Raw genomic sequence first — 16,472 nt, forward strand, 5'->3', positions numbered from 1 at the left:
CCATGGAAGCTCCAAAGTTAAATCTCTGATCCTTTGTCACGACTCATTTTTGGTCAGCTATTTGAAAAACCTTTCGAGCTCAAGGGTGTGCACCAAGAGGCAATGATCTGCTCCAGGGAGGGAAGGAGCTGGAGCACAGACATTAGAAATACGTGCAAGTTAAACAAACCACTTAAAGACAAGACGCTAATTTAGCAGCTTCAAGGGCCATATTTCTCCAATGAGAAATTTGGTTTTTTAATGACGCGAGGCAGGAACTGTCACCACGTGTCCATAAAGCAGCCCAGGAATCCAGATTTATTTGGGGCATTGGGTGGAATTAAGAGTTTAAAAGAGGAGGGAGAATCTACCAAAATAGCTGTTTTCCAGCATGGTCCACAGGCCTGACCAAATGAAATCCTGGATTTTAATTGTATGTATTACACATCTCAATGCTACGACAGTTGCAGCCATGGAACCAAGTACTGAATTTGGCCCATTTGTTTAATGCACTGAATTCGTTGACTCACACCATTTCCTGTACTCCAAGGAAGCTCCAAAGTTAAATCTCTGATCCCCTGTCACGACTCATTTTTGGTCAGCTATTTGAAAAATCTTTTGTGCACCAAGAGGTAATAATCTGCTCCAGGGAGGGAAGGAGCTGGAGTACAGACATTGGGAATACGTGCAAGTTAAATAAACTACTTAAAGACAAGATGCTAATTTAGCAGCTTCAAGGGCCATATTTCTCCAAGCCAACCCAAGACATAAAAAGACACAATTTCATTAAAATAACCTAACCCCACTGTCATTTCGAGTGCCACATTTGTTCAAAGACAGCCCACCAGCTCTCAATTAGCTGCTTTGACACTCCAACTGCAGCAGGTCTGCAGTGCACAGAAATGTAATTATCCACAACCACCCTGTCACTGCCACCACTGTCTGTACTTCTAAAGCATCTTGATTACTGCACTGATGAGCACTGTGGAAATGCCTATAAATAAAATAATCATCTCTCCTCATTAAGTTTCCAGCTCGTGGACTGAGGGAGGATGATTTCCCTTTGTACGTTCCTTTTGTAAATTTTATCATTTCACAACAGAGGGAGCAGCGTGCCTCTGATGGCACTCAAAGAGACAGACTGTCAGGATCCTTGTCAGCATTTCAGCTTTTGAACAGCTTGCATTTTTGCATGAATATTTCCTCCTGAAAATAAAGTGCTGTTTGTCAGAACCCCGCATGCGGTAATCTCTTTCTAATGTCAACATCAGACATGCAAAACCCCCTAACGTCATGTCAGGAGGTCAGATTTTATGGAGCAGTATGTCATGGAAAGCCTAACAGCAGCATGAACCTCTAGCTCTGACTTCTCACACACTAAGAACACACATCTCTAACAAAGAACAAGCATTGAAAGAAACCTCCCACTAAAAACAAAGCCTTGGTGAACCAGGTTTGCTCTTCAGGAAGCTCCAGCAGCAATTGGTGCTGCAAACAAATATCAAACATCTCATTGTTGCCAAATCCCAGTCTCACTGTCTGCAATAACTGTGTTACTGGGTGTACATTTGCACACACTGAAACTCCCAGCAGCGCCTCCAACATGCAATCAAATATCTCATTTCATAAAATGGTGAATTGTAAAGCCAGAGGAACAAGTTAAATGTCATATCAGGGCTGATCCTGTCTTGCTCCCCAGCCAGAGGTGCAAGGGAATCACCATCTGATCCTGTAAACAGCTAAAGGGGGAGAAGAGAACAGTCTGATGGGAGCTCATGGAGCATCCCTATTTCTGCACCACCCAGAGCAACATCTCCCCACCAAACTGCCTGCAGCTCTCCAGGAACTGAGCCACTCACAGGTTCAGATTAAGGTCCTCCTTCCCAGCTGGGAGGACAACAGGACTCTGTGTCAGCATCAGCAGGGAGCTGCTCTCAGGCCAGGTCCAATTATGAACCCTCTGCAAGGCTGCTGTGACCCCAAGGGCATGGTACTGTGCCCCGGTGTGATCACCTCAGTGAACACAGGTTATTTGACTCCTTCCTTCCTCCCCCTCTGGTCTCTCCCAAGGCTTGCAGTGCATCACTCCTGGGGTCACTGCTCATTTCCAGCAGGTCACTGTGTCTGTGGACACTGCAGCTGGACAGTCACACTCTCATGTGCAAACTGTGCATCTGAGGAGGGAAAAGTGCTGTGTTGAACAAGTGGAAAGGAAAGCTTTGGCAGACAGATGGGAATTTTTGTGTGTCTGAAGCTGGAACCTGACAATAACTAACATGCAGGACACAGGATGGGACAAAGCAAGAACCACAGGATGGTTTGGGTTAGAAGGGACCTTAAAGATAATTTAATTCTATCCCCTTGCCATGGGCAGGGACACCAGACTGTCAGGTCAGAGTGACATGCTGCTCTCAGCACCCAGGCACTACAATACACCCCTGGACTGTACAGGACATTGTAGGAACCCGTATTTGGGATGAACATTTTCATTTGTACAATCTGCATTTTCTTGGACAGAGGTAGTACTTGTATGATTTTCTCCAGGGACAAGACAGAGTTAATTTAAAGCAAAACCAGCAATCCCTAGAATAGCCAGGATCCAAACTTACACATGAGCTGTGCTGCCTCACTCCAGAATCTGGAGCAGCAAAAATAGTGACAAAAATAGGATCGTTCCTCAATTACAATAAACAGAAATGTTCAATCAAGCTCAGAATTGTCCTTGAAGAATCTAGCTCTTCCCAGCTCTAAAAACGATCCCCCACATTCCTTTAAGGCTTTTCATAGATACAGCAGTATGAAGTGGCTCGTTGCTGTGTAGCTGCTAACAAGAGACAGATGTTTCCTCCAGTTCCAGCAACATGTAGACATGAAGCACATTTTGATGACCTGCTAAATATTTCTGACTCTTTCTGCACATTACCCCCTCGTGCATTCAGTCAAGGGAATGTTCCACAGCTCCACAGCTCCACACTTTCCCTGCTCACTCCGGAGCTGGCCAGACGAGCGTGCTTGGATCAACCACTTGATCTTAGCAAGCCTTCACCAGAGGGCAAGGAAAGTCAAGCAACACGTTTTCGCTGAGTGAAGCCAAGGCTGGGGAGTTCTCCCAGCTAGTCCAGAGCTGGATCAGCTGGTGGCTGTGAGCCCAGCTCCCCCTGTTATTTATTTATCTGGCCCACAAGACACGCACCGCACGCCGGCGTTGAGGGGAGAGCATCTGTTCCACCCAGACCCACGGCTGCATTCTTCACTTGGTATTAATACCAGGGAGAATTTAGTAACCTAACCACTGGCATGACAAGCCATACTTCTAAAGGAACAGATGGCAGCAATCACCTCAGCTTAATTTGAGGCTCCAAGAACCAACCTGAGTCAGCAAAGCCGCGCGACGGGACGAAGAAAGAGACGCAACATCTGTCAAAACCTCCTTACCTGCTTCCCATCCAAGGTGTACAGCTTTTTGACCACCCCTGTCTCCAGCTTGATGGCTTCAGTGATGTCAGTGAGGACCTGCTCGAAGGAGTGGGCAGTCTTCTTGTTGAGGAGCACGCGCACGGCCTTGCGCGGCTTCACCCCGCTGCGGATGATGGTCACCAGCTTGGGGCGCACGAAATCCTTGTTCTCCTTGGCCTGGGCACTGTTGCTGCTGGCCAGGGACTGAGGGGCTTTCTGGTTGGCAGAGGTCTTCACGTTGACAGACCAGTTGGGGTTGACGTTCTTGGTGTACTCCACCTTCTTGAAGAAGTTGTCGGACGAGCAGACGTAACTCTCCCCTTGAGGGAAGAAAGGAGATTCTACAGTGACCACCTGTGCTCTTTCCCCATGAATCGTGCAAACCATTAATAATTGTTTTTCCATTAGCACTCCCACCGCGGCTTGTTCTTAAAACATCCTGCCTTGTTTTAGTGTTATATTTATGGTTATTTAAAATATTTCCACGAAGTAAGCGAGTCAGCCATCAGCAAATGCAGACAATCACACGAACCAGGGGTTAAAAGAGGTTGAGTCACAAAGGTATTTAGGTACTTGAAGAGGCAGCAAAGCTTTCCAAGAGCTTCAGAACACCAAATTCATTTGATCACCCTGATTATTTTATAAATTTGCCAGTTTCCCCTTTATCTTCACAGTCCCAGGTACTTGAAGGGGCAGCTAAGCTTTCCAAGAGCTTCAGAACACCTCATTCATTTGACCACCCTGATTACTTTATAAATAATAATATATAATAATTTATTGTTTTCTGATTATTATATATTTATTTTATAATTGTAATATGATATAATTATTTATTAAAATGCAAATAATTTTCCAGTTTATTTTTTTATTTCCAGTTTATTAATTTCCCTTTATCTTCACAGTCCCAGGTACTTGAAAGAGCAGCTAAGCTTTCCAAGAACTTCAGAACACCAAATTATTTTGACCATCCTGATTATTTCATAAATAACCATAAATAATATTTTTTCATAATTATTATATATTAATTTTATAACTATTTTATAATATATTATAACTATTTATTAAATTATAAATAATTTGCCAGTTTCCCTTTCATCTTCACAGTACCAGGTACTTGAAGAGGCAGCAAAGCTTTCCAAGAGCTTCAGAACACCAAATTCATTTCACCATCCCAATTATTTTATAAATTTGCCAGTTTCCTCTTTATCTTTACAGTCCCAGGTACTACTCCAGTGTGTCATTCCCTGCCAAGAGGACATCAACATTCATCCCCAAAGTGCCTTCTGCATCATGCCTGAAAAATAATCAAAATCCTGTCCTGAACAGTCTCCACTAAAAGCAGCCTGGATAAATCTAGCAGGCATAACAAATATGGACTGTTAGAGCAGCAGTGGTTTATTAGGGGACAGACCCAGTGGCAGCTGAGATTAAACACTGCCCCAAATACCACTCCTTGATTTACATGGCTGGTACCAACCAAAAATACATTAAATCCAAATTTAGACATGGCAGAGAAGAGTTAAAGGCTCTTTTAAGTAATTCACAAAAAGCCCTTCCCTATCCCACCCAAAATTAGTTTCAGGCTTTGTCTGTAATTTACAGGATCCCATCTATCTAAGGTTTTAAAAGCACCTTAAAAGATTTGTAGGAGCTTCTTTTGGGCCTGCAAAGCTGATGGATGCTGGATGAGTTATTACTAGAATGAGACTGTAAACCAGTATCCCTAAGGGAATGTAACTGTCTGGTCTGAAATGACTCAGGCTGCACTGAAAAAAAGTCACTCACTGCTGGAGGAAGAACATTTCGTCTCGCCATCAGATAAAATTTTAATAGGAACTGAAGGCATGACATGGGTACCTGTAGGATTTTAGTCTCTTCTGGTGTTTTCTTTGTCTGATCTTACAGAATTCAGTTCTTCACATACTACAATATGTTTGAAATCAAAATACAGATTTAACCATTTTACTTTTTTTTTAATATATTCCTTCTTTACAAAAAAACAGATTGGCTGCATTTCCTTGTCTGTCCCTGAGTGCAGACTCCAAGGCTCAGACATCTTTGAAAAGCCCATCCCACAGCCAAGTCTGGCTTCCCATCCAGGGATCTCTAGGACAGGATTTGACATCCAGTTGGCAAACACAGGGATTTCCAAACATCCCACTGATGTTTCATGTAACATGCCCAGGGTAAAATTCATACTGGAACTCCTTCTGCTGACCAAACTGCACTTCTGGTAGAGGCACCAGAGTTCATGGTGAGACCACAACAGACACACAATAAACAGATTTAAATAATAAATAAACAGCACTCTGTGTGTTTCTGTCCCTGTTACTGATCAGGGGTGATGTCACAAGCAGCCACAGAAAAGATGAAAGATTCTACTTTATTTTAACCCCACCTTTGTACCCAGTGATGCCCACTCGTGGTGTTTACATCACCAACTGCAGCTCCTCTCCATCAGCTGTATAAAAATGACTAAAATCTTTGATCAGCAGGAAGCAGATATTCTGTTTCCCCTTCTAGAGATGGAATACAAATACAGGAGAGAGAAGAGAGCTGACAAGGTTCATGATGAACACTCAGTTGGGCGTTTTATCAACCCCAAACTAACAATAATCCCACCAGCAGGTTCTGTTGGCTCGAACAAACAGTAAAAAATCTCTATTTGCTGACAGCAACACCCCTCAATAAACCAACCACAAAGCCCTGCCCAGAGCTGGGGCTCCTTAATCCCCCACATTTTGTGAATCTGACTCAATAGAAACTCAAAATTCCTCCCCCCAGAGTACCACACATTATACAGAATTCCCTCTGGGGATATCATTTTCCAGAAACTTTGAATACTTCAAACCTTTCCGATTAATAAGTGATAAGTTGTGGTTTATTCATCTGCTTCAGCCAAGTGACACCTGGTGCAGAGCAGGCCCAGGCTCCTCTCCAGTTCCACCAGACTGAGAGAAGGGCAGCAAGGAGTCTGGAATGCTCCCAGGGAATTAACCATCCTAAGAACCTGAGCCTTCCCAAGCCCATAATCCCTGAGCAGCAGAGCCCTGCTAAGTGTGCTCAGCAGAACTGTGCATTATCCTCTGAGAAAAGGGATTTCTCTGTTTAAATGCTGCACTAAGTGACTTGAATGCTGCTGTCACCCCTGCCCCAGCTCCTGACCTCACCTGCACCTCTTCTTCCTCCCCTGACAAACAGAACCATCAGCCACTGAAGTGTGGCAAGGCCTGACTTTCATCTGCATTTGACCTTCATTTGTATTATTTTCACACATTTGCACTGTGTTCTGTTGACATGTGAGATGCTGGGGCTTATTTTCTATTAAAAAAGCATATTTTAAAGTAAGCTGAAGAGATTTTTGATCTGTCTGGTGCAGTACCATCACTCTTAGTCCCAGCTGAGTCCTTTTGAGCTCCTCACTGCACAGCACAGCTGTTTGGGTATTTACACCAAAGGCAACAGTGGCACAAAGGCAAAACTCTTGTAGGGTTTGTTCTGCAGATGTGAGCTGAGGCACACCCACACTCTGCCCTCTCCAGCTGTGCTCACACTCACCAGTGGAAAATAGAACCTGCCCTTTCTCCCCTTGCCTCATTTAACCCAAACCACAGCAAATAAAATCCATATTTTTACTCGATTCTGAATCTGGAGAGAAATTTCCTTGGAGCGTCACTCCAGGATGGCAGCAGCTCCTCTCAGCATCATTTCTGCAGTCACAGCAGCACAGCTCCAGCTCTGGGGAAGAGGAGCTTTTCTCTCCTTCCTCCCTGACCTAAGGATGTGACCTGAAGCTTTAACTTCATTTAAAAACTGCTTCAACTAATGTCTTCCCTAACTCAGTTTATGACCCTCAAATAGCAGCAAAATCATCGTTCAAGTTCCTCAGTGGGGCACATTCATTTTCCAGCCAGGAAGACACTTCCCACAGTGGATTTCACTTCCCACAGTGGATTTGTTTTCACCCAAACCTGACAATGGTGGCAGCAGGATTGAGCAACCATGGGCTGAAGGGCTGTGAACTTTCCAGCTTTTAACAGCACAGCGTGGCCAGGAGATCATAAAAAGGAGAAATCTTCCAGGGAATAGAGCTGCCATGGAGGGAGGAGAGGGCTCTCTGTGGGTTTCTCTGCCACATCTGCCTGTGCTAAGCCTATAATGAGAAGTCAAGGTGTACAGCTGTGCCAGCCACAGAAACATGAGTGACAGACACAGTGTGATAGCAGAGGATGTGCTCAGCATAGCAGAAAGGATGGGAAGTGGATGTGAGATCTTGTCACGAGCAAAAGAAGCAGCTCCGAGAAGAACATTGCTCCCCAGCCCTAAGCACGAAAATCTGTGCACAAATATTCTTCAGGAACACACATCTGGAGGCAGCAAGCAGCTGTGCACACGTGCAGAAATCCCACTGCAAGCCATGAGAAGGTACAACCACGTCAGTAATCCCAAACAAACCCCAAAAAGGGACCCCCAAAGAGACACACTCACTGGGGTTGGGGAGCACCACTCTGAGTCAGTAATCCCAAACAAACCCCAAAAAGGGACCCCCAAAGAGACACACACACACACTGGGGGTGGGGAGCACCATCTGAGTCAGTAATCCCAAACAAAACCCCAAAAAGGGAGCCCCAAAGACACACACACACACTGGGGGTGGGAAACATCATTCTGAGTCAGTAATCCCAAACAAACCCCAGAAAGGGAGCCCCAAAGAGACACTCTCATGCACTGGGAGTGGGGAACACCATCTGATAAAACCCCTGTGGTGCCAAGGACAGTTTTTGTTTAGTGCAGGGCCAGCTCAGAGCCACTGAGCCCACGGGGGGATGTGCACTGTCACCATGCCAGGGTGACACAGACGTGTCACACGTGCCACCAAAGCAGCCAAGGCATTTCCTCCCTGCTCCTGCCTGCCCCCAGCCATGGCTGGGCTGACTGCAGAGCTCAGACCTCCTGCCATGACCATCATATTTGCCATTTGAAGGCAGGCTTGGATCACACAGAATTACTGCTGCTTCCAAGTGCATGACACATCCCAGTGCTCCCAGATTTGATGGGAACACAAGGAGATTATTCAGCTCCTAAAGAAGGGATGATCTCAGCAAAGATAAGGTTTGCCTTAGAGAAGGTTCCTTAGAAAAACCCTAAGCTCCAGATGAGCATTAATCCTCCAAACCTCTTACAGCAGCTCCCTGTGACAATACCAAAAAATGACAGGCTGTGCTTTCAGAAGAAGTTATCCCTCCTCAGCATGCACCAGCAACTTTCCAAGGATAATGAACTGCGGGCAGAAGTCCTTGGAGAGAAATCAGGAAAGCTGGATTGAGGCCATCTTGAATGTCTAAGTGTTAGCAGTTATTCCAGGAACAGTCTCTGTGGGCAGCAGTCAATTATTTTGGCCCTCAGCTCTGCAGTTGCAAAGTTGAGATTGTGCTACTGTGCCCAGCTTTTGTGTTTCGTGGGATTTACCAGGGCTGCAGCAGGAGTTAAGTGGACTTAACACCTTGCAGGGTTCATTCCAGATGGTGCTGGAGGGAGGCTTTGAGTTTCAAATGCATGAACTTGCTGCTGCTTTATGAGTTAAAAAGACCTCCTCCAACATGGCAAAATGAACCCTGGAAGAGCTCCCTTCCCTTGGCTCCTCCATGAACAGAAACACCCCTTGTTCTGCTGGAGAAGTGGAAGAAATGCTTGATTAGAAATCGCCTTCAAAACCGCACAATGCCCATTAAAATTTTTGGGACCACACCAGTGCTAGAGTGACACAAGCAAATAAAACAGAACCCCACAGATAAATTTTGTTATGTGGGATGTAATTAGCTGAGCTATCGGGCCAACAGACACCCACAGAAAACAATTCCACAGGTTACCAAGGTTTCAGTATGAAACATGAGGAATTTCACTTTTCCAGGCAAACTGGAACATGCACAATGGGTGGAGATTCCAGGACGTTTCCTATAAACCCCCCCAGTCCCAGCACACACCAGACGCTGCACAGTTCCAGGGTGGAGCCCCTCCTATGATTATTTTAAATGCTCCTGGACAAGATTTTTGGAAAATATTCCCAAGGGCATGACAGGATACAAAAAAGCTTGGAATCACTTTCTGGAATATCTCACACAGCTCAAGAGCATTTGCAAAATGAAACCACAATGAGCAAAACAAAACCGTATTCAGCTTTTTCTAGTGTTTGATTTGAAACAAGGGCAAATTTCAAACAAGGAGCTCAGGACTGGGCATAAAATCCACCTTTGGATGGGCCTTGCCTTCACTCCCAGGTTGTGTCTCACTGTCCATTCCATTATGTCAAGGAGCTGAGTATGGGAAAACAGTAAAATTGTGGAGAGGGCTAAAAACCCCTTTTGTCCCACAAAGAACTCATTTATGGGACAATAGGGACTGGAACAAGTGGCCAAGAGCAGCGTTTCTTAAGCCATTTTTGGTGCTGAAGTCAATATACAACAGCAGCTTCCACTTGTACCCAGCTCTCCATTCAAGGACAAAAAATAATCAGAGCTGAGGTGGGACAACTTCTCATCACATCAAGTCTGCAAGAAGAGGCTCAAAATGAACCAAGGACCAAACCACCACATCCAGATACCAAAGGAACTAAATTTTAGCTGAAACCTGGATGAAAAGTGAGCTGCTCTCTGATCATCTTGAGAAAGGCTGGAAAGGTTGGCACACGATTATTTCAGCATCTCTCATATGGAAGTTTTATCACAGCACAAGGCACAGAATTACCTGGTACAAGTGACTCATCAGTGAATGCAGCTACATAAATCAACTTCCCAAAGCCCTGGTCACTGGAACCAGCCATGTATGAAGGGGAATAAAACTCATCTGGTGCTCTTTTCCCAAAGATTCACCTGCCACAATAAACAGCAGCACCTTGGGCCAACAACATCCACTCCTGACCCAGCCAAGGCTGTAGGACACGAGTGGGAGGTGCTGGCAGAGTTTGCTGCTGCCCTGAATTTAACCAGCACAGAGATTAAGGAGGAATGCAGTCCCCATCAACATCAGCAGGTGCTTTATTTACAGATTTATTAAAGCTGGATGGTGAAAATAGGAAGTAAGGATTGAGACAATGATTACAGGGATGGAAGATGATTGCTAGGAATGAAAAGGGGAAGAAAAAATGATCAGGTGGGTGGACTTTGAGAGGTCATTGGGATATGAGACCGCTCCCTGGAAAAGAATGGAAAAAGCAACCTGTGAGCAGTGAGGGAGAGCTCAGCTACAGAGTCCTGAGGGCTCCCAAAATGTGAAATGTTAGGCTGCAGTACAGGAAAGGACCAAGAGGCTCATCCCAACAGATGGGAGGAATGGGAATAGAGAGCATGAAAAACTTCACTTTTTCTCATTATGAGAGTAACCTTGAGTGCCAGGGAGGAGCTCTGGGGCTGCAGGACAAAAAGTGATTCCCTGTTAATGAGCAGCACAAAACCATGTGGGTTTTGTTCACCTGAAATGTCTGTCCCAGGATATTGGGGCTGTGTCCTTCTCTCCCCTCCAGAACTACACTCAGGCTATGCTATATAAGGACATTTTGAAATCAGAAGTGATCAATACTTAGAACACGATGTGGAATGTTGTCAGTAATTCACAAGTGTTTGCCATCAAACCACTGAGATGAGCCTCTTTGATGACTTTTCCTAAATTCTACTTGTTTATTGGGAATTGCAATGATAAATTAGCCCCATTACAGCAACAAGCATTGGTTTGGTTACCCCCAGTCTCCAAGCAGAAAGCAAATTCACAAGGCAGACATGCCCTGGCAGTGTGTGTACTATTCCTGTGTGTCAGAGCAGAATTACCCCCAAATTCTGGGTTTCATGCAGGTACCTTGCACACAGCCCTGCAAACACCCCAGCCAAGGGCAGAGTTCACCAAGGGCTGGTTATAACCACACTGCTGTAAATTGGTTTTCTACAAGAGAAGTGCAGGTCACCCCCAGAAATGTGGGATCAATGGCAGAGTGCAGACCTACTCTGGCATGTTCAAAGAATGGATTCCTTTGTCTTCACTCGGCTCAGGTTTTATTTTCCTAGCTGATGCTCTGCTGAGGACACAGCCATACAGACAATCCCATTTTGGTTTCAGTGCTGTTTCCATTTTGGCAGAACAAAGCCAGAACTCAAATATCAGCATCTCCTGTCTGTACCTCAACCAGCAAAATGTATTTTCATGAACTGGGTACCTCCTTACCTGCAGCAAACCCCACCTAAAGCAGGTGAAACAACTAAATATTTCTTAACTTCACTGACAAAAAGCAGGAAGAGTGTAAGAGGAGGAAGAATGTAAAAAGAGAATTTTCTCCTGGGCTTATTTCTGAAGATTTGCATAAAACCTAGGACCTGAGAGCTGCCATTAGAGAAAGGCTTGTGGCCATATAAAGAGACCAGAATAAAACATGGCAGAATCTCTAAAATTAAGGGGAGGCCACACCTCCAATTCGACAGCTGTAATTGGGCTGAGAATAACTCCACTAGGAAACATCACAGCTCTGAAAAAGCAGCGATTTCTTCCCAGGAAAACTCCTCTATGGAAACCAAGATTTATTCCACGTCCTTGTCCCTGCAAATTATTTTTGGGGAGGAGATGAGCATCCTGCCTGGCAGCCAAGGAATTCCAGGGAGAGCTGCTTTAGTCAAGGTCACACAATGACTCGCTGCCGAGGCTGCCCCTGCAGTCCCAGCCTCAAACACTCACACTTATTGTCTTTTTACTAAAGGCAAAAGCCCCGTGGATTTTCGGTAGTTACCAAACCGGCCGGGATGTCTGTTTGGAGAAAAACACCAAGGGAAAGGGGAAAGAGCACCTCCCCTCCTGCTGCAACAGGATATTCCAGTCTGAACAAAGAAGGGATTGCTCGGGGAGGAGAGAAGCAGCGAGGCTGTGGGTGCTCTCCATCCATCCCTCTGCCAGCAGAGCTGGTCCCTGGTGCTGCCCCGGGCAGGGAGACAGGGCTGGACACCCCAATTCCATCCAGGGCTTGTCCTGACACTCCTGGGATGGGCAGCACAGGGAGCACCCCAGGCTGGCAGCCCTTCCCTGCAGGATGGATTTTTGGCTCATCCCTCATCCCACAGTGACGGCAGAGAGGGGCAGGCACAGCCACAGCCCCTCCGGATTCGGGGACACACCGGGGGACATCTGAGCACCCCCTGCACAGCCAGAGCGGCCAGGCAGGGGATGGTCCCCACGCTGCCCCCAGACCCACCAGAGTGACCACAGCAGGCTCAGCCCTGCCCCGAGCACCGGCCAGGCAGGGGATGGTCCCCACGCTGTCCCCAGGACCCACCAGAGTGACCACAGCAGGCTCAGCCCCTGCAGGGACAGTCCCCAAAATGCTCACCAGGCACGGCCCTTGTGCACGTTTGTGTGCAGCACATGAACTCCCCGTGCCCTCTCTGCACACATCGCTCTGTGAGACCCCCAGAGCCCCCTGAGCAGGACCCCCAACCCAAAGATACCCCCACACCGCCCTGTCATTAACCTTTCTCATAGATACACGCGTGAACCCCGAGTTTCACCCAGCGCAGCCTGTCCAAAACGCCCTTCTCTGTTCACAGACCTCGCTCATTAAATCCCCTCTCTAATCAGGCTCTGTGGACTCCCAGCACAGCCCTGCACACGCTCCCCAAACGCTGAAACCCCCAACACCCCGCCCTCCAAACATCCTCTGTGCACCCCCAGCACCCATCCCCACACCCCCAGGTGTCTGCACGGCCCCGACCACACCCTCTGCACACACATTGTACCCCAAAAACCCTCTGTGAGAGTGCACAGACCCCACCCACCCTCTGCACATACATCTTACCCCAAAAACCCCTGTGAGAGCCACAGACTCTGCCCACCCCCAGCACACACACTGTGCACCAAACCCCAAAAATCCCCCTCAGAGTGCACAAACCCTGCCCAGCCCCAGCACACACACTGTGCACCGAACCCCAAAAATCGCCCATGAGAGCCACAAACCCTGCTCACCCCCAGCACACACATCATGTGCACCATATCCCAAAAATCCCCTATCAGAGCGTACAAACCCTGCCCAGCCCCAGCACACATACATCGTGTGCACCGAACCCAAAAAAACCCATGAGAGTGCACAGACCCTGCCCACCCCCAGCACACACACTGTGTGCACTGTACCCCAAAAATCCCCTATCAGAGCGCACAAACCCTGCCCAGCCCCATCATACACACATTGTGTGCATCAAACCCCAAAAATCTCCCCATGAGAGCACACAGACCCCGCCCACTTCCAGCACACACGTCGTGTGCACCGAACCCCAAAAATCCCCATCAGAGTGCACAGACCTTTCCCACCCCCAGCACACAGTACAGGAGTCAGCCCCTCTTCCCTTCCCATTCATCCCCACCCACCCCACTGGGAAACCCCCCGCACCCAGCCGGGGTCACCCTGAGCCAGCCCCGACACACGTGGGGACACCCACGGGCCGGACACATGGACACAGCCACGGGCCGGACACACGGACACAGCCACAGCCATGGACCGGACACACGGACACAGCCACAGGCTGGACACACAGACACAGCCACGGGCCGGACACACAGACACAGCCACAGGCTGGACACACAGACACAGCCACGGGCCGGACACACAGACACAGCCACAGGCTGGACACACAGACACACGGGCCGGACACACAGACACAGCCACAGCCATGGGTCGGACACATGAACACAGCTATGGACTGGACACACAGACACAGTCACAAGCTGCACACACGGGCTGGACATATGGACACAGGCACGGGCCGGACACATGGACACAGCCACAGGCCAGACAGACAGACACAGCCACAGGCTGGACACACAGACACAACCACGGGCTGGATGCACAGGCACAGCCATAGGCTGGACACACGGACACAGCCACAGGTCAGACACATGGACACAACCACGGATGGGACACACAGACACAGCCACATGTCAGACACACAGACACAGCCACGGATCAGACACATGGACACAACTATAAGCCAACCACACGGACACAGCCACAGGTCGGACACACGGACACAACCACGGACCTGACACACCGACACAGCCGTGGGACGGACACACTGACACAGGTACGGGCTGGACATACAGACACAGCCACAGGCTGGACACACGGACACAGCCACGAGCTGGACACACGGACACAGCCACGAGCTGGACACAGCCTCGGACCAGACACACGGACACACGGTCCGGACACACGGACACAGCCTCGGACCGGACACATGGACACACAGTCCGGACACACGGACACACGGCCCGGACACACGGACACACAGTCCGGACACACGGACACACGGTCCGGACACACGGACACAGCCTCGGACCGGACACACGGACACACGGCCCGGACACACGGACACACAGTCCGGACACACGGACACACGGCCCGGACACACGGACACACGGCCCGGACACACCCCTCCAGCCGCACATCTGCCCCGAGCGGCCGCGCTGGGGACACCCGGAGGTGACACCCAGCGGTGACACCCTCCCCTCCACCCTCCAGGCATCTCTGAACAGAACACAGCGAGACTCAGCATCCCCCGGGGGGCTGAGAAAACACGACCTCTCGATTCATCCCCTAGTGCTGCATCCCCCTCCCTCCCTGCCCATCCCTCCTCCTCCTCCCTGCAGCAGGCGATGCTCGGGTACCTTCCTCCAGCTCGTCCATGCTGCCGATCTTCCTGGAGCCATCGATGGTGTAGATGTACCGTACGCCCTGGGGGAGGTTGATGTTGTCGGACAGGGAGCGGGTCAGGTCCGCCAGGAGGGCGTCAAAACTTCGGAAGCGGTCGGAGGACACGGCGTATACAATCCCCTTGAAATAGCGGTCCCCGTTGCGATAGAAACGCACCTTCTTGGCTTTTTTCTCGTTACTGAGCGCCTGTAAGGTCCGGGTTCTGTAGAAGCTGCAGTGCGCGCTGTGAGTGGGGCTGGGCAGGCCGTTCATCCGTGTGCCTCGCATGTTTCTGGACGCCTTGTCTCTTTCGTCAAAGTGTCCAAAATCAAGTTCCATAGTTTGGGGAACACTAGAGAGCTGAAGCTGGGCGGGAAGGGAGACGGGGAGAGAAGGAGGGTAAAAAAACGGATGGGTTAGAGCCCGGCAGAGCCACAAATGGCAGAGGAAAATGGCACTAAGGCTGTGTCTGGAGCAGGACAGATGCTTTTGGGAAGAGCCCCCTCCCCTGACCCAGATTTGTATCGATTCTGGGCGCTGACAGGAGGAGGGGTCCTCGCATTTTGAAAGGGATCCAACTCCTGGGAGCAGGGAGCGCGTCTGGAGAGCTGCTCCTGCACCTGGGAGTTCTCAAAGTGCAGCAAATCGGGATTTGGGGCCAAAGGGGTACACGGCAATCACCGCTCAGCCCCCAAAAAACCTCATCCGAACACCAGGGAATGAATTAAACCTCTGAGCCCTGCGAGGGTTCCTTGGGCAACAGGAAACAAGGAGATCCCAGTAAATCAGCCCTTCACGGAAGGACCCGGAGCATCTGAATGTTTAACATTAGAATAAACCGGCGTTTCTGAAAGAACGGTGGCAGGGGAATAAGCAGTTTCTTTGTGACAGGCTGTTCAATAAGGGTTAGCAATGAGCTCCAGCCCACCCTTCCCCCTATCCGCAGCCCCCTCCTATAGCCCATCAATCAATTCCCAGGACCAGCCTACATCTCTGAGAAGAAATGACTGCAAAGAAGGAAAAAAAAAAAAAAAAAAAAAAATCTGTCATTGAAACGCAGCTTCGGTAAGCTCTTTTCAGCCCGAGCCTCCTCTGAATTGCCTTTTTTTTTTTTTTTTTTTTTTTTTTTTTTTCTCCCGTTTAATGAGGAGGAGAAAAATAAAGGGGCTTTTTCCACCCCCCGCTTGCAGCCCTAAGTGATTTAATAGCTGGAAGTGCCCCAGCCCCAGGGACACGCCGCCCCTGCTCCTCACCTTTCATTGTTCTGAGCACCGGGGGCTCCCAGCACAGAAAACCCGAGGCTGGAGCTGACACCCAGCCGGCA

General features: G+C 48.6%; 1 protein-coding gene across 2 annotated transcripts in view; it reads right to left on the bottom strand.

Annotated features, from left to right (window-relative positions):
* Positions 1 to 15,487, bottom strand: part of DCX (doublecortin) — a gene marked incomplete at both ends in the record, with an annotated part of 76,641 nt that extends 61,154 nt beyond the window's left edge. For both annotated transcript variants that reach the window (XM_083876238.1, XM_083876237.1), the window contains 2 exons: positions 3,415 to 3,755; positions 15,124 to 15,487. In XM_083876238.1, the coding sequence (XP_083732364.1) occupies positions 3,415 to 3,755; positions 15,124 to 15,487 (705 nt within the window). The remainder of the gene's footprint in view (positions 1 to 3,414; positions 3,756 to 15,123) is intronic.
* Positions 15,488 to 16,472: the final 985 nt, after the last annotated feature.

Source organism: Zosterops lateralis (assembly GCF_965231275.1).
Source record: "Zosterops lateralis genome assembly, chromosome: 21".
Classification (NCBI taxonomy): domain Eukaryota; kingdom Metazoa; phylum Chordata; class Aves; order Passeriformes; family Zosteropidae; genus Zosterops; species Zosterops lateralis.